Here is a 20,297-nt window from a genome sequence, read left to right on the forward strand (position 1 = left end):
GATGTGTTTCTACAGACTCAACCGTTATGCGAAGTTGTGTGCACTTGTTCCATTTCATTTCCGATTTTACTTGGCTAGGCCTAGATGGCTACACACGGACGAAATGAACGTTTCAATCAATAAATGACGGTTAGAATGATGTTAACGATTTTTGTTTAATTTATTCAGTTAATTCATTCTTTTCGATTTCTTCACTTTCGATTCCAATTTCATGGGTCATCAATCATAAATGGTGCAGAGTGTTGAATTTCGCTATGAGTCGAACTTGACGCCATACTGTTTTGATTAGAAAAGGGGCGTGGCTTAACAGGATAGATCATGGTTCTATCGCAGATAAGAACATGGTCCGTAAATAAATATAAATCAAATATTTTTTTTCCCAAATGATATTTCCTCTACTCTAGATAAATGTTAAGTAATCGGAATGGTCTTCTATGATATCAGCAATGCGTTTGACTGAGTTTGGCATCGAGGCCTTCTTTCTTAAACAAGATCGCTTGGCATCACAGGAATTTTTTTTACTTAGTTCTCTGAGTGCTTACATAATCGCAGTCACTGTGCCGTTATAAATGGTAACCAATCCTACTTAGCATGTCTCACAGCAGGAGTTTCCAACGCATCACTCTTCGGCCCATCACTATATTTGATTTTCATAAACGCATTGTTCAAGACATCAATTGCACTAAAAACTATTTGCAGACGATACGTCTATATATATCGAAGTGGAGTCGGCGGATCTGACCGTCAACCCTTTGAATAATAATCAAACGAGAATAAACGATTGGTCTAATATATGGCTTGTTGATTTTAATCTTTACAAAATGGTAGCAATAACTTTAAGCAGAATACTTGATAAACCGACATTTCATTAACAGAAGTCATGTACCACAAACACCTTGGCATCTCTGTATCAGGTAAATGGAATTGGACTGACTATACAATACAGTATTAGTAAAGCCCCTAAAACACTTGGTCTACTTACTAAAGAAATTTAAATTCAGTATAGACAAGAAGTGTCTTCAAACAATATATTTTCAATTTTATCAGACCTTTGCCAGAGTACGGTGACATTGTATGGGACATAACTTAATCCAAAAAGTCAGATACTTGAAATATACAACTCGAAGTAGCCTTATTTGTGACAAGAGCTACCAAGGTCAGAAGTCAGGACAGACAATTTCAATTATGGAGAAACCGGTTGATACCTCCTTTTTGTACGAAGGAACAAAACATAAATCTATCCAGTTCCATTGTCCATGATCAGTGTCCTTACCAAACCAACACTCTATTTGCTCGTCATTCTAATATACAAACCCATCCTACCAGAAGAGTCAACTATTTTCGTTAAGTAGACTGTCGAACTAATCTCTATAATGATTCTTTCCGACCTTCTTCTGTTGATTTATGGAACACACTTCAATTACAAACCTTAAAGAATCCCTTAATGTCCTCACATTGTTCCTTCACACAACTATTATTGCAGAAGCAGACACAGCCAGATCCCTGTAGACTAAGGATAAACTGAAGTTCCTTAAATATTTACTTGTATACACGTAATTTAATTGAAACTCTAATGTGGCCTTGTAACCAGCCCTTTATCTTCGCTCTATTGATTAAGAATAGTACCTGCAGTAGTGTTTGTAAAAGAACTAGTTTCCAGCAGCTCTAAAGGCTCTATCGTCACACGCTGTATGTTGCCATGCAATCAGCGTTTGTACTTCTTTCTCCATTTATTTTCTTTGCATACTTACTATTGTAATTTACAACGATAAAAGTTATATCAGGTTTTTTTTTATCGATACATATGATCTCTCTTACACTCATCAAAAATACATGTTTTCCGGGAGTATATTTATAGGTCGATTTCTTTCTTTCTTACTTTTGAAAGGTGACTGAAAATCTTACGTACGTCTCAGCATGTGTATTATCATGCAAGTTTGGTGTAGTAGGATATAACGGTGGGCAAAACAAAAGTACTTGTAGTTGCCATATCGATAATCTGGGAAACCCAGTGTCACTTGTTGTGAAGTATATACCCCAGCCAGATTTATACTCGAATTGATCCTCGACGACAGTGTTGGTGTTTTCTGGTAAGTTATAGTCATACATGTACATAATAAAAATATAATATATCTGGTAATAAACGTCATATGAAATGTATTATAAGACAAATGCATCTGATATATAGGACAGAGGCAGAGATTTGGGATAAGAAAATACATATCATCTCCTATTTTATCCCCGAATCTGTAAACAATTACATTATAAGCTGTTATTAAACCATATCAGAACCGAATGTTTCATCATCGTGAACAACAATGCATGTGATTTCACAAGTTCGGGTCAGGTGTGGTAGGTGAACTGAAAACAAAAACGTTTTACACAGGCTGTCATTATGGTGAAATTAATTAACCCCAAATCAGTTTAAAATAGTGGTTGAAATATCCTTTCAAGACTGAGATTAAATGTCAGGATGTAAATGACAAGACAAGAGGACATAGATCCAGGGAGCAATAGTAATATATCCGATGATACATTTTATATCTAGTATGTACAATACAAAATATCAAATAAAAGATTGAATATATAAATTTTCTTCATACTCTATATCAGAAATTTATATTGATCTCTATATACGTCCCTGGATATATTAGTTACATTGTTTTTACATTGATAAATTACAACATATGATACTTGATGAATTTTATTAAATATCTAATTAAGATATGTACTTTCTCACAATAGTTTTGCATGTTAGTTGGGCAATATTTATAACATAATTACGAAAAATTTTGATAGAATTTAGACACATTTTTATAAAGAACGGCAAACGTCTTGACAAAAAGGTTTCCCAACGCAAATAACTGTGACTCAGTCATACATATTTTAGTCCGTACTTAATCTCGACAGGCCTTTTATCAAGGGCACAAAATGAAACGAAGGGAAATAACTCTGATAAATAAAAAGGAGGCGGGTCAGCGGTGAATAGTCAGAACGCTGACAGAACACTGACTATATAGCCGGGGAGAGGAACCCTAGCATGTATGTACAGTAGGCATTATACCCGGAACTATTGTGGAGTCCATATGGATATATTTAGTTTTTATTTTTTGTTTTTATCTATGAGCAAAAGGTATATGTAAGCTAATAAAACATCATCTTACCTTTTAATCTATCTATACCATTTATGTGTCAGGTTGAAGGGAATGGTACCGGTGTTAAATGTTGTTCTAACATCGACCTGAGGGTTGTTCGGAAAAATTACTAGTTTTCTATATGGGTCGAATAGTGATGTTAAATCAACTTTAATATAATCATCGGAAGCTTTCGAATTAGGTAATTGCAGGACATCGTTACAATTACAATAAGTTAACCTAAAATGAAAGTAACATTATCTTACGTTCTTCTTTATTATATTAAACATTTAGTAAGCATCGAAGTTTAGCGACCTGTCCGTGGGTCTGTATTCAAACATTCACAACAGTATGAAACTTAAATGACGGCAATTAAGCACAATTTCGCTTCTAAACACACATATATGGAATCCATGAACTTGTATATATCTTGCAGTACAAGCAACATTACAGTGCTGAGAGACAGGTCGCTAAACTTTCACGTTTAATAACCTCATTATATATAGATGTAGCTACATGTCAAATCCATGTACTGAGGGGCTTAATTATGCATTTTTTCTTTGATCATATTTTTTTTATTAGTCCTCTACCGTGAAAGGAAGTTTATTGGGACCTTTTTTATTTTGGTTTAAATCAATAACATTGAAACGCATCATTCGCCCTAAGATACCTATTAGATTTCTTGTAAATCATAATTTCTCATTCACCTTCGGAGATGATTGACTGATTTCTATCTGCCTCAGCCAGTTAATATCTTGTTATCAATGAATATTGTGACATGAGGAACTACATCATCAACACTGGTGATATGGTAAAAACATAAGGAACAACATTATCAACACTCAGGATATGGTAAAAACATAAGGAACAACATTATCAACACTCAGGATATGGTAACGAACATAAGGAACAACGTAATAAACACTCAGGATATGGTAACGAACATAAGGAACAACATAATAAACACTCAGGATATGGTAACGAACATAAGGAACGACAACCAATACTCAGGATATGGTAACGAACATAAGGAACAACAACCAACACTCAGGATACGGTAACGAACATAAGGAACAACAACCAATACTCAGGATATGGTAACGAACATAAGGAACAACAACCAATACTCAGGATATGGTAACGAACATAAGGAACAACAACAAACACTCAGGATATGGTAACGGACATAAGGAACAACAACAAACACTCAGGATATGGTAACGAACATAAGGAACAACAACAAACACTCAGGATATGGTAACGAACATAAGGAACAACAACCAATACTCAGGATATGGTAACGAACATAAGGAACAACAACAAACACTCAGGATATTGTTACGAACATAAGGAACAACAACCAATACTCAGGATACGGTAACGAACATAAGGAACAACAACCAATACTCAGGATATGGTAACGAACATAAGGAACAACATAATCAACACTCAGGATATGGTAACGAACATAAGGAACAACAACCAATACTCAGGATATGGTAACGAACATAAGGAACAACAACCAACACCAGGATATGGTAACGAACATAAGGAACAACAACCAATACTCAGGATATGGTAACGAACATAAGGAACAACAACCAACACCAGGATATGGTAACAAACATAAGGAACAACGTAATTAACACTCAGGATATGGTAACGAACATAAGGATCAACATAATCAACACTCAGGATACGGTAACAACTGTCAACCTTCACTCAGTTGTTAAACACTACATTCATTATACAGGGAAGTGAGTAGTGTGTCTCCACTCAGTTGTTAAACACTACATTCATTATACAGGGAAGTGTGTAGTGTGTCTCCACTCAGTTATTAAACACTACATTCATTATACAGGGAAGTGTGTAGTGTGTCTCCACTCAGTTGTTAAACACTACATTCATTATACAGGGAAGTGAGTAGTGTGTCTCCACTCAGTTGTTAAACACTACATTCATTATACAGGGAAGTGAGTAGTGTGTCTCCACTCAGTTGTTAAACACTACATTCATAACACAGGTGAATACTACTTGTACAAGCACAGGTACGCAAATGCAAACCTCACAGGTAATTTCAAATGCTTGCTGTTCGGGGATAACTTTGGAAATATGCCTATCTCCCCTGGGTACTCGACTTTGGACCAGAACTTTTCCAATATGTATGGTTATCAAAATACGCCATCAATCACAGGTGTACCTGGTCAACCTGTCACACAGGTAAGCGCGCACGAGACAGCACGTGTGTTACAACACAGTACTCCAAATGGAATGGGTGGCCCGCCACCAGTACCGGGGAACATGATACCGGGGTGTCCTGCTCCCCCACCTTTCCCGTCCCCACCCCCTCCACAGTCTGCTTCAGCGGCGGTGCCTCCAGCTCCCGCCCCTGTTCAAATTCCAAACCTAGCTTTCCAGATGATGACTACACATATTAACATTCTGAGTGACAAAATTTGTAAAATGGACTCATTTATAGGGGAAAAATTACCCAAACTTGATCTTTTGGAGTCTATAAATGGCAAATTTGTGAATTTGGAAAGGAAAATTGAAACCATTATGTCGCAAGTTGACTCGTTAAAAGAAACTGTCAAAAAACATGATTGTATACTGGAAAAGGAGGAAAGCCACCATTATGACATCGAAAATAGAGTCACTGCCCTTGAACATAGAAACAGGGAACTAATGGAAGAGAACGACCATTTGAAGGAAGATTTCCTTAAATTAAAAACGCACTCGATGAAGTATAATTTGATTTTTAATGGGATCGTGTGCAATGAACCTGAAGACACCGAGCAGGTCTTAAAAACTTTTATAAATCAGGAACTGGGGATAGATGACGCGGGGACCATTCCACTTCAAAATGTCCATAGGTTGAGGAGGAGAAACGACGGTAAACCCCCGGGGATAATCGCCAGGTTTTCCAAGTACTCAGATCGCGAGCGCGTGCTGAGGGCCGTACCCGAGAAACTCCGCGATAAACGACATTTCACGGTGTTTCAACAATTTCCTCCTGAGATCGTCGAGAGAAGATCTGCGTTGACTCCACAGCTAAGGGAAGCTAAACGTAGGGGTGAAAAAGCAAAACTGATCTACGATACGCTATATATAAACAATGTCCCCCACTACGCGCCTCGACCATACCACGACCCTCGACCGCCAGTAAATCGTGAATAGGACAGTCACTCAGGCACTGTTCTTAAGGAACCAGTTAATGATAAACAATTAAGTTTATGCTTCTTAAATGTGTGTGGTTTAAAATCTAAATAACTTAATCCAGATTTTCACAACTTAATTTCTGAATATGATTTAATATTATGTGTTGAATCCAAAACTGATGTATTTGATGATATTAACTTACCACATGGTTATATGTTCCATGCTAAACACAGACAGAAATGTAAGAAAAAGTCCGGTGGTATTGTTATAATATATAAATCCAGCTTGTCAAATATTTTACAATTTTATCAATCTGATTCTGAATTTGTTCAATGGTGTGAAATAACTCAACAGATAGCAAATGCTAGCTCAAATATTTTAATCGGTTGTACGTATATTCCACCGGAAAATACTGTTTATTCATCAGAAACTGCCTTTACAGAAATAGAAGAAGAGCTTCTTAATTATGGGAATGGTAAAAACAATGTGATGTTGTTTGGAGATTTTAATGGTAGAACTTCTACAATACCTGATTATATATTACCTGATGAAGGATTATTTGATATTTTAAATGTAATGGAGAGAAACGATGATGTAGATAATTTGTACTCTGCACACGAATTGATTGAGCAAAATATTTCCTTACAAAGATATAGTGAAGACAAGGCCAGACCAAATAGATATGGTAATCTCTTAATTGAACTCTGTAAAAGATCGTCTCTTTATATTGCCAATGGTCGAATAGGTAAAGATAAACACGTAGGCCGAGTGACATGTAAGGACATAAGTGTAGTTGATTATCTCCTATTAAGTAGTCAGGCCTTCAGACTAGTCTCTGAATTTGAAATATGTGACTTTAATCCTTTATTTTCAGATGTACATAACCAAATCCATTGTATTCTGAATATGTCGTGCTTAGCCAATGCGATAGTAAATGATACTGATATGTATTACACAGTTAAAAATGTTAAAGTGTTGTAAGAAACTTCGTTCTTTGTCAAAAAACAACTCGAAAGAATTTTGGAAAACTATTAACAAATTCTCATCAGTGAAGAATAAGACGGTTGATATACCATTAGATTCACTGTACCAGTATTTCAAGGCTCTGAATGATGATGATGATGATGATGATGATGATGATGATGATGATTTAAACGATGATGATGATGATGATGATGATTTATTAAATAGCGTAATTACAGAAGATGAAGTTAGAAAAACAATTAAACAACTGAAAAATGGTAAAGCGCCAGGAATAGATAATATATTAAATGAATACTTGAAACACTCATCCCCAGAGTTGATTTCTATATATTGTAAACTTTTTAATATTGTCATGGATACGGGAATTATCCCAGACAACTGGACAATTGGTATAATCAAACCAATTTACAAAAAAAGGGGAATCCAAAAGATCCCGATAACTATAGAGCAATTACCCTTATAAGTTCTTTAGGGAAACTATTTACATCTATTATAAATAATCGGTTAAATAATTTTGTTAAGCATAATCATGTACTCTCAATTAGCCAAGCTGGATTCCGGAAAAATCATTCAACAATTGACAATATTTTTATTTTACATATGTTGATTACATTATACCTGAATAGTGGTAAGAAACTCTACTGTGCTTTTATTGATCTCAGAAAAGCGTTTGACACAATTTGGAGAGCTGGGCTATGGACGAAATTGCAAAAATGTCATATTAAAGGTAAATGCCTTAAAGTTATAAAAAATATGCATCAAAATATCAAGTCTTGTGTTAAATACAATGGAAAAATATCAGAATATTTCCCTTGTTTAATTGGGGTACGACAAGGGGAAAATCTTTCCCCCATATTATTTTCTATGTTTATAAATGATTTAGAAATGTTTTTTAAATCTATGAAAAGTGATCCGTTACACAAAATCGCAGATGAAATTTCAAATGAATTACATCTTTTTGTTGAAATTTTTGTACTCCTATACGCTGATGATACCATAATCTTTGCAGAAACTCCAGAAGGGCTACAAAAAGCACTGGATATTTTCCAGAGATATTGTGAAATTTGGAAACTGAAAGCAAATGTTGACAAAACAAAAGTCATGATTTTCAGTAAACGCAAATGTAACCAAAACCTTGAATTTCGTCTGAAGGATGCAACACTTGAAATTGTAGATAGTTTTTCATATCTTGGTGTAGTAGTTAATTATAATGGAAATTTTGCAAAAGCAAGGGATAAATTACTTGAACAAGCACAAAAGTCATTGTATGCATTGTATAAAAAAATTCGTAATCATGCTATTCCTATTGATATACAACTCCATATTTTTGACACTGTAATTGAACCAATCTTGTTATACGGATCCGAAGTATGGGGATTTGAAAACTTGCGTGCATTGGAACAAATCCATCTCAAATTTTGCAAAAGAGTGCTAAAAGTGAGATCAAGTACTCCATCATTTATGGTATATGGTGAACTGGGTCGTTTCCCACTAGAACTGAATATTAAACTTAGAATGGCTCGTTTTGGGAACAGTCTTCTTTGTAATGAAAATAAACTTAGTAGTATTCTACTTAAATTAGCAATTAAACTGCATGACGCCGGAACTCTTTCTTTTAAATGGATCAACAAAGTTAAAAACATATATGATGAATCTGGTTTTTCATTTATTTTTGAAAATAGATATAGCATGAATAAATTGTTCTTTAAAAATCAACTGAAACAGAGACTCCAAGATCAATTTATCCAAAAGTGGTTCTCAGAAATAGATAACTCTTCAAGAGGCAATTTTTACTCAATATGTAAATCTCAATTTGGTCTTGAAAAATATTTGACAGCATTGTCAGAAAATAATAGACTATATATAACTAAAATACGTACATGCAATTTTAAATTCCCTATTGAAACGGGTAGATGGCAAAGAATCCCGAAAGAAGAAAGAATATGTAACCTATGTTTAGAAAGTATTGGAGATGAATATCACTATCTGTTTTCTTGTAAAAATGAGCTAGTTAAAAATTTGCAAAATAAATATATTCCAAATTATTTTCGTACAAATCCAAATGAGATGAAAATGAAAGGCCTATTGTCAGTATGTAACAAACGAGCTCTAAACGGATTGTCCATTTTTCTTAAAAAAATATCTCTTTTATTATGAAGCTTTAACAAACCGTATGTGTATAAATGATTGTATTATTTTGCTGTAATATATGTAACTATCGTAAAGTGTTGACTTGGACTATGAAAGATTTATACAACATGTATACTATATATGTGTCCTCTCTATCATATTAATAAGTTGTTACTGGTAATTAAGGAAACATATACATCATGTGTATTGCAATATAAGTTTCTGCAGCATTTCACTGCTATTTGTAACTATAAAAGCGTAATAATTTATATATTATATCTGTCCATCCTGTCATGTCAAAGAATTTCGTTATAAATGTACCTCATGTGTATTGCAATATAAGTTTCTGCAGCATTTCACTGCTATTTGTAACTATAAAAGTGTAATAATTTATATATTATATCTGTCCATCCTGTCATGTCAAAGAATTTCGTTATAAATGTACCTCATGTAACACATTGTCATGTGTCTGAGTGTAAATAAATAAATCTGAAATCTGAAATCATTATACAGGGAAGTGAGTAGTGTGTCTCCACTCAGTTGTTAAACACAACGTTCATTATACAGGGAAGTGAGTAGTGTGTCTCCACTCGGGATCAAACCCACAACCCTTGGATTACTGATTCGCTGTTCTGACTACCAACTGATCAGCTAAAGGGAAATCCCTCCCCCCCCCTAGCATGAAGGCGACGGTTTTACTGTGTTCTTAGTGTCACGCTTAGCTCTCAGTGTACTTTTCCCTTCTTTTGAATTATGTTGACTCCCGAACACGTATCAACCCAGGTTCTATCTTCAACGAAGCCTCACTTATAAATCATTTAAAGACTGGAGTGGTCAACAGGCAACAGCACCACGCTACTAGTGTTATCAGTCTTTTAAAAGTCTCATATGGACTGACTATCATGTTTTTAAAAGGTTGATATAAGATAAGAAACCTTCAGATAATTTGTGTAAGTGCCATCTGCACATCAGTACATTTCGAAATAATTGTGCTTATTTTACAGTCATATTATGTTTTTAAACGTTGAGGAAGATGAGGAAGATCTCATTTGTCATCTATACAAACACATTTTTGAAGAAAGTGTTAAACATTTCTGAAGATACAACATTGCTTGAAGATGATGATGAATAGTCCTTTTATGAATTCCCCAATTCATTTGGGATTTACAAAATGTTCACATGGGTGATTTAGTCATTATATATAGATTTTCAGTATGATTTCTTGTCCTAATGATTGTCTGGTTCATATAATAACTTTTTCTTTCTTTCAGAATTTGTTATAATGGCTGCAAGCACTGTACCATTAGACACCCATAATGGTACTCTTCTCAATGAACTTGAGATCGGGGATATGGTGGAATTTCCAAGAGGCTTGTATTCACACTGGGGTGTATATATAGGTAGATAATAGTTTGTGGAATTTCACTAAAATGTAGACATGACAATGGTGGACAAGAAAGAAATATATACAGTTATATTATTAGGGAAATCCGTCTATACAATGTAGTTAAATTATGAAGTGGTGTGCTATCAGGTTGTTACAAAAATCATTGAATGGGATTTTGATTCTGTTGAAGAAAATGTAAATTATCTTATCGTTATCAAAATCAAATACACGTTAATTGAATACTTAATATAACATTGTATTATGATAACTCCTGTTTTATACTTTCATGTGTCTATGGGAACCAAATAAGCTACTGATTTCCTTGAAAATTAATTGTATAGAAAAATTGATTGAATATCATGAAAGAAACTTATATTATTCAAAATGAATCAAGTTCTGTTTTTATCATTAATTCATATTGTTAAGTGAACTGGGTAAAGTTCCAGTTTACCTTAAAGCACATTAAAATACGATAGTTAAGCCATCATTTTGTAAGTTGTAGAACTAAGAATGAATAATGAAGAGCTCCTGTTTACTCTGTTGAATAACTATATATTACTACAAAGAAATGTTGTTCACAATTGTGTTTATATTTTTAAAAGGCAAAGGAAAGATTGTGCACCTTTCAGGAGGGGACAATGACGGCATCAATGCTTTTAACTCCGGAAGTGTTTTTACGATCTGTGGGAAGAGTTTCAACAAAGCATTTGTGAGGGTTGATGACTTTTGTAGAGTTGTCCTTGGCTGTAAGGCAAAGAAAAACAACGGAAAGGACAGGAAGTGCACGTGAGTTCATATCATAACAACTGTAAGCAGACTAACTAAAGTTACTCATTGAATAGCAACACATGCTTACACGTGGTGCAATTCATAATCGAAGTTTGGCAGAAAGCCTTAATACTTATATAAATGTTTGTCACTACAAAAGTTTTCTTTTCTGCATATGAGTCGCATTCTCAGTGGCAAAGCTTTATTTTCCCCAATTCAGCATTGCAGTTTCCCAAATAACAGTAGTGAAACAATTCGGCAAAAACATCTGAATGGTGCTGTCCCACGTATAGCTTGTTATAAGTCGGGCCTGGGTTAAGATAGTTCCATGTTCCCTTCAGCTGTGGTAAATTTCAAATATCTATGTGTTTTCTTATTTTCCCCATTTTCATTTTTGTCCCATTTTTAGGTAATGTTCTTTGCACAGCCACCTCTAGCAGTCATCGCCGACCTCGGCGAGTAACAAATCATTTGGAACTCCTGGGAAAAAAATCATACATGTTATTACTTATTACTAGGATAAATACCCAATGGGACTCATGGGACCAAATAATCCCCTTAAAAAAATCTTCTGGTGATATGATTTATGCTTTTTTTTGCTTTTTCTGCACATGCTTGCTGCCTGGTGAGGGGAAGTAACTCGTACATTCTTTCGTCGATACATTTATCGCCACATGGGAAAGTCACCTAGGGGGTTAATAAAAATAACAATGACCTGTCGAGTACTATTCTAGACGCGCATTTAATTGGCAATTAATAAGTCTCTATTTGATACTTAAAATGAAAAAAAGAAAGAATACTACTGATTGGTTCTGAAATCATTAAAGAAAAAAAATACAAAAATGGCCCTGTTGGTTGAGCTTGACGAAGTGATACGAGGTGAAATCTAGCTTGTTTCCGGACATTCAAATAGCAAATGATTGTATATGTAACATGAATGTGCGATTCAATAAATCACCGAAATGGATAAGGTAGGCCTATTCATAGGTAACAAGCAATTGATTTCAGAGACGAGTTTCTTCTAATGAAAGTTATCAAAAATCAAATATCTAATCATGTTCTAGATGAATCAATATATAAGGGAAACACGGAGATAAAATTTAATAAACGACCTTGAAAACGTAGGAAAATACATTTGAAGAACAATAATTTACAGGATTCTTGCAGAGAATCTCGATATTGTTTATCAGAAAATATGACGAACCTTAAAAATCCAAGATCCACGGATCGAAGAATTAAACCCACTAATAGTATGCCAATTCCTAAGCTATAAAACAGTAATTCTGTAGTATAGCTATAGTATCCAACAGAGCTTTAACACACCAATAGCATTTTTAAAGTAAATAAAATGCCTTAAAATGACATAGAATACTCATCGGTAAAATATCCAGGAATACACTAAACTAAAATAAAACCAAAACTGTCTTCTTATTTTTTGCCATATTATATGTATACACTACTTGCTTTTCTCTTTTATTTCGATCCCTCATGGGCCGCTCCTTTTGTATTTTGATTTCTAAGTCCAAACCCATGGGCCCCATTCCAAAATAATTAAATAAGTATTTATATAATAATCCGAATTTTTATGTTAATGATCATAGCGACTAAACAACAACTGTTCTGAATACATAATGACAAAATTAGATGATCTGACCATACGGGAACATTGTACGATGTTTACTTGCCGAAATATACGCAATTTAATTCCAATCCAAACCGCCTCGCAGCTTCAGGTCGCCATCTTTGTTAAAATCAAAGCATCTGTGCGTTTGGAAGAGTAAGTACTGCAAAGCTTCTAAATGATCTTGTGATACAAATTTTAAGATTATAATAGAAACGAAATATGGATTTTAAAATAATTTGATTTAAATTACTTATGCTTTAGGTTAGCAAATAGTAGCAATTATTTACAATGAACTTTAACGTTGTACTCAATACTGATCACGATACTTTTATTTAGACGTTTTCTATTTCTTTCGCTTCATTTCATTTAAAGAATTGTTTTAGATTTCCCAGTAATTTCGCGGGAAATGAATTTGATGACGTAGGAAGCCCACATGCTATAGAATCAGGCATCTATAGTCGATAAGTGGAGGTTTGGAGTGGATAACACTTTGGTCCATTAGCTGTATGACATTTCGTTGCGTCGGTTATTAGAACGTGACCCAGAAAACACGACGGTAAAAAAACCAGAAGACCATTGAACATTACCGGATTATTTTCGCACTTTTTGAGACACCATTGTGCTAAATTACAATGGAAAGTAACAATGATTTAATTTATAGCTATCGTATCGTAATCTATATGTAGTTGGGCAAGACCTACTTTCGTTTTACAGTTTACGGATATGGTCATATAAATAATTCATCTTCTCAACCATAGTCGAATTACTTCATATGTCGTATCCCTTTGTAAACACGTCATAATAAATGTATCCACCACTGATTCGTTTGGATTACTACAAACTTCTACCTTCTGGAAGAGACGTGTATATGATATACCATATTTACGTGGATGGATACTTCAGCATTTTAAATACTTTAATATATAAATACTTATGACCGGTTGGCTTGTAATAATAATAATAATCAAAGTACTGGAAGTACTGTAAACGAACATTATTGTTTAATGCAAAATCAGTAATCTTCTTAGTTTTAAGTTGATAAATTTACTGATATCGGTTTAGGAATTAATTGCAAATAATTTGAAATGTTTGCAGCTGTTCTGATTTGATTGTACACATGCATGTTTCTGTAAGGTCCTAATTGAAATTGGAAGTTTGTTGATCTATCTTGGATCGATGAAAATAAAATATGTCTTCTTTCTTTCGGGAAGGCATCATCAGTTATAATACAGCCAGGACTCTGTGACCTTATTGATGCCAACTTCTAATATGAACTAAATTTAGGCTAGTTCCATCGTTAGTTTGGCATACATAGTTGTATTTCAACTTAATATGATGAAACACACATAAAGAATTACTGAAAACCAAAACCAGAGCTGCTAATCAAGGCCCGAATTAGGAATGTATCCTATTGAAACTGTACTCAAGCATTGATGGTACTTCAAAACAAAAAACTTGACTCCTTTTGTTCAGGAATCATTTGATGTTAATAAATCTGTATATGAGAAGATAAACTTCTGGTATAATTACAGGATGGTAAACAATGTGATAAAGAATAACAACCAGATAAAGACCATCTTCATCGAATAATTCAGCAAAAAGGAAAAGAAAACTTCAAGATTCATTTTCAACTTCAAACCTGATCACAAAGATTACAGTCCATTCGATGGGACGACACATTCCCTATTTATTGTCCTTTTCCAATGTTGATCATCCAATCATACTGAACCACACAATTCAGCAATGTAATTGCACAGATCACACCTTTATGTGGTGAGAACATTTTTGGGGGTGTTATAAGATTCCATAACTGTATGCAAATTGTGAAGCATTCCATATCTATAACTATATATATATATATACAGTACGTGTATATATTTACACATATCAAAATTGGAATGACACATGAGATTTGCAAGTTTAAGTTCACCATCAGTCATGGGAGGTTTATGTAAAATGTTATATTTACCGGGGTAATTAGTAATTTTGAGAATATATTTATGAAGCTCTATTCTGTACATTCTACCAGTGCTTAGAGAATGGACACAATTTTATGTTCTCCAATGTCAAAATTAATCATATGTAAAATATTAGGGGCTTATTCGCCATTCTAGGCCTGATTGCCGTCATAGTAAAATTACCAAAATGGACTTGAAATCAATATTTTTAAGAGAATGATCTATGACTTGAATATTTCATAAAAATAATGTAATACATCGTTTATTCACTTCATTCAGATCTTCAGACACCACATAATTTGTGAAGTCATATATAGAAATATATGAACCATTTTGTTATTGATTTATTCACACAAGTAAGCACTAGATGTAAGCAGTAAGTATATGTACCGCTATCTACTGGCATGACTTTGAGTACAGTAAACTACACTCGCTTTGTGGATATTGACAGTATAACATATATTTACATACTAATTCAATTTTAGAATTATAACTGAAATCTTGTAACAGCATGGCACAAATAGTCATCTGAACATGTGTTGTATATTGAAAAATTATTTAGGTAAATATTAACTCATTTGCTTGACTTCAATTTTCAATTCATCAATTCATTGATTACTGTGTTTGAAGTATGGTGTAGCGAGAATTTCAAGTCTTGAACATGACTTGATGAACGTTCTAAATTAAAAAATTATCAAAATGAATTTGTTTGAAAAATAACACAAGTTCCACAGCAATATTATATAGAGAATCGATCACACTATTTCAGAAGTTATAAAACTACAAATAACAATTAATGGCTGAATGTTAAATTAAGTGAATATCACAAGTCTTTTTGCATTTGTTTTTAGATAATCCGGATTTCCGTTTTCCGTCTTTGAAAAAAAATACGTAGGCGTATTGCATAGTAAACGTAGCCATGTGTACATATGTAACAGCTGATTTCAATCAGATTGACTTAACATGAACTTAACACCGTCTCAGTAGTTCGTCACAATCGAAAATTTGATCGTGAATTCGGTATTTTGCAAATTCTTTCAAAATACTTCCAGGTAAAGGAAAAAAATGCATATGGTCTCTAGATATACACACACCAAAGATTAATAGATCCTATATTGGGTCCATTCTCTCGTAAAAATATCGATTCGGGTCCACTATCGGCCATTTCGGTAATTCAACTCTAACGACAATCGGGCCGCGATTCGCAAATGAAAAATTAATTTAAAATTCGTAAACCTCTAATATTTTACATATGATACAATTAGGCATTGAAAAACATATATGTGGGTCAATTCTCTGAAAATAATGCCAATTTATATTATAATCGAGCCCCATTTTTCTTCGTTTCGGTATTTCCAAGTCTGCTTCACCTGTGGTCCGTTTCAGTAAATATTCTCGACTTTGCCGAAATAAAAACAAGCTATATAATTGTTCATTTTAAACATGACAACTGCCGACCACACGTATCTAAAAGTGTTATTGTTAATATCATCTTAATATATTGCCGTAGTTATCTGTCACTTCGATTGTAAACCCCCTGCCAAAGTCATGGAAGAATCGACCAATCAAATTGGTTTAACGTTTGATTTCCGTAATCTTGCAGTTACCTCCCTTACAACAGTAAATACGTTCCAAGTATCGCCTACAACAACCAATCCCGTGCACATGGCAAACAAGATATTATCATTTGCATTTGATTTATTGGTCGTTTTCGTCAAAGGAAAATGGAATATGGAAATCGATGACAATGTTAACGCTATGACCAGTCACCCTGACCACAAATGCCACCTAGTATCTACCTTTCTCGCAAACATGTACTGTACGCAGTACAGTAACCTATAGTATGATACAATGTATCGTCTCGTATGCCGTTATTGATATATTTCTTTCTCTAAATTATAGAAATATTCATCTAGTTGATAATGATGTAACATTCTAGAATATATATAATACACATTTAAGTAAATCGCGGACATATTTGCAGACCGATGCTATAATGTCAGCCGTTTTGGAATGAACACGGAAGAGCAAAACTTTCTAAACATCCGGAGACGAATGCGCCTGCGCAATATTTGTTTACATAAATATATTGACCTGGAGTTATTCGTAAAGTTCAGGTTCATTTAGTCTTCACATTTCGCTAGCGTTATGCATTTCTCAAATCGTATGCATCTTGAAAACATCTACTGAATACATTTCAACATTTTCGGTAAAACTACTACATAAAACGAAGATGTTTTTGCAAGTAAATTATTTGAAGCGTAAGGCAATGGGGGCAGCCATATTTCATTGAAACAGACAGTAGATGGCGTATTGGTGAATGTGGCTACCAAATATGGTCATATTTCTCAGTCCAGTTCTTGATGGCAATAACCGAACATTAATGTTCAATAACCGAACATTAATGTTCGTTTAATAAAAAAATTAATAAAAAAAACACAACCCCCCCCCCCCCCCCCCCAAAAAAAAACCCCCAGTAAAATTTATTCTGTCACAGTGCCTACCTGTGTTTACGTTTCCGAGTTCACGGTGGGGAATCACGTGGTCAGAAGATACAAATTCAAAATGGCGGCCGCTAGTGCAGAAAACATAAAATGAGGTAAGATATTGAAAATACTAATTACATAGGTTTTCTTACTGTAACGAGCATATGTCATACTATAATCTCGACATATCCATATCTCATGTGTGTTGGGACAGTTTGTAGTTATCCGTAACATTCTGACCAGAATTTCGAATCGAAAGGATTCCACTGACGAATTCGATTCAAAATTTTGGTCAGAATGTTACGGAAAACTGTTCCAGCATACATGAGGTATTGATATGTCTAAATTATAGTATATCATATGCTCGCTACAAGGAAAAGCCTATGTAATGAATATTTTCAGTGTCTTACCTCATTTTATGCTTTCTTCACTGGGGGCCACCATTTTGAATTCGTATCTTCAGATCACGTGATTCCCCTCCGTGGAGTTTATTAGCTTCTAGCCACAACTTGATCGGTTCTTGACCATGCTTTGTACAAATATGCATCTCAAATGGGGTAGTGTTGGCTAATACTGAGAGGCATTATATGATGGGCATAATTTATGTAAACAAACATGTAATTGCCTAAAACTTCCATATTGGTATATGTAGTGGTTTGTAACCAAGGGGTTGTAAGTAGCTGTAAAGGTTGGTAACCCAGGGGTTGTAAGCATCAGTAGATGTTGGTCACCCAGATGTTGCAAACGTCTGTAGATGTTGGTAGCCCTACAACCGTAAGCGTCTGTGGATGTTAGTAAACCAGGGGTTGTAAGCGTGTGTAAAGGTTGGTAACCCAGGGAATGTAAGAGTCTGTAGGGGTTGGTAACACTGGGGTTGTAAGTATTGTAGGGGTTTGTAAACAAGAGGTTATAAGCGTCAGTTTTTATAGTACTTATTTTATTTTCAGGCCCCGCCAAGCACATGAGATATTGGAGATTGCTCTGGACAAGGTTGGAGAGATAGGCTATAATGTTCTGTGGAATAATTGTGAACATTTCGCAGCCTTCATTAGATATGGAGAAAAGTGGTCTGAGCAGGTAAATTATTAATGAGTCTGTCATTGTACAACACAAATAAATAACTATTGACTTTAGTGTCTGAGTATAAGACATGCTGTAATCATTGAGTTTAGTATCTGATTAGGAGAAAGGTACATAAATGATTCAGTAAAGTAATCATTGAAGTAAATTATTACAACATTTGCCCTACAATTTTATACGCATGCTATATTATATAATAAAATATGTATATTCTATATTGCAGGTTGATACTGCTCTAACGTGGACTGTGGCAGCTGGTGCTGTAGCAGTCGGTGGACTTTTGTTATACAACCTTTTCAAGGGTTCAGAGGAAGAAAAAGAATCAAAGAAATAGTGAAAAGTTGCAACTGATGATGCAAAATTTAAGGGAAATGTTATCAGAGAGATTCGAGATAGATTCGTGTCAAGTATGAAATCTCTTAAAACTCGAAGGTAATCAAATTGAATATATAATGTAATATATAATTTTGGAAATTTGAAAAATGGAACATTGACACGGAGTTTGAAAATAAAACTGTAATTCATTATGACAAAGCCAAATACTAAGTTTCACATGTATGTTGGCATGCAGTAGAAAAAAAAGTAAAGAAAATATTTGATTATGATATTTTGCAGTGTACAAAAGGCAATAACGTTAAAAAATGAATGAATAAATAAAATCGAGGTTGATATATGAGAATTTCTTATGTGTAAAGGCCTTTATTCTCAAAGGTCAGCAGTAAGGAAAAAAGTCAGGTAAACGGTTAATTATGTAAACTTTCTGTGTGCAAAGTTCCATAACTCTAGCATAAAATGGTATTTTGACACATGGTTCAAACTCAGTCTGTTGTTTCATATAAGAAAGCCTTATTAGAGGAAACAAATTGATGTAGCAAGCGGTAGCGTAAAAAGCCTGGAGATCATGTCATTACGGGAATTTCCTATGTACAAAGGGCCATAAATCCAGCAAAAAATAGATGACTGAACGGAAAACTGAAATGTGACTAACACGGCCCACGCTGATAACGACACTGACGACAAAGTCACCCATTAATGTTCGCCACGCTTAGCAGGCAACACAACAAACTGATTTTTGTATATTATATCATTTTCATCTCTCTACTGTGAAAATGTATCGCTTATCACGTTGAATCTTAATTAGGTGCTACAACTGCATTGAATCACTGTTAGGGATTGCATTAATTTTACCAAGTTACTTTTGTTTATATCAATATTTTCTCTTTTCTTTTTTCGTAGTTTTACGATGTTTAAAAAAAATAAATGATCTTATTTGAGAAACATATTTCGATTGTTTAAATTTTACACCCAGACTATTAACTCTTTTTTGAAAACAAACAGAAATCTTTATCTATCCAAAGTGCTCTGTCATTTCTCCTCTGCTATTTTCTTTTAAAACATACAACTATTTTGTAGCTTGTCGTACAAACTTGTTATGTAAGATGCAGCATTCTCGAAGTAGGAGTAATATATAAGTTTGTAACTCAAGTATATCATTTTTAATTGTTGATTCACCCATGAATTGAATAAGTTTCCTGTAACCTTATATGGGAAATCATCAACCCCAAAGTCAGAATTGAGGCCATATAT

At 34.2% G+C, this 20,297-nt stretch overlaps 1 protein-coding gene across 1 annotated transcript; it reads left to right on the forward strand.

The window, feature by feature from the left end:
- The first annotated feature begins 2,961 nt into the window (after positions 1–2,961).
- Positions 2,962–19,853, forward strand: LOC117317874 (phospholipase A and acyltransferase 2-like). The gene is made up of 5 exons (XM_033872840.1): positions 2,962–3,042; positions 10,679–10,807; positions 11,397–11,580; positions 18,578–18,707; positions 18,934–19,853. Exons 2-5 carry the CDS (start codon positions 10,690–10,692, stop codon positions 19,042–19,044), a joined length of 543 nt encoding a protein of 180 aa, XP_033728731.1. The 5' UTR covers positions 2,962–3,042; positions 10,679–10,689; the 3' UTR covers positions 19,045–19,853.
- The last annotated feature ends 444 nt before the right edge of the window (positions 19,854–20,297 follow it).

This window comes from Pecten maximus, chromosome 2 (genome assembly GCF_902652985.1).
Source record: "Pecten maximus chromosome 2, xPecMax1.1, whole genome shotgun sequence".
In the NCBI taxonomy this organism is placed as follows: Eukaryota; Metazoa; Mollusca; class Bivalvia; order Pectinida; family Pectinidae; genus Pecten; species Pecten maximus.

What these genes read in the sequence shown, in the direction of transcription:
- LOC117317874 (XM_033872840.1), top strand. Translation starts at nt 10,690, where the DNA reads ATGGCTGCAAGCACTGTACCATTAGACACCCATAATGGTACTCTTCTC. An exon ending in GGAAAGGACAGGAAGTGCAC is followed by an intron (nt 11,581 to 18,577) that starts GTGAGTTCATAT and finishes TTTTATTTTCAG; the next exon opens with GCCCCGCCAAGCACATGAGA. An exon ending in GAGAAAAGTGGTCTGAGCAG is followed by an intron (nt 18,708 to 18,933) that starts GTAAATTATTAA and finishes TCTATATTGCAG; the next exon opens with GTTGATACTGCTCTAACGTG.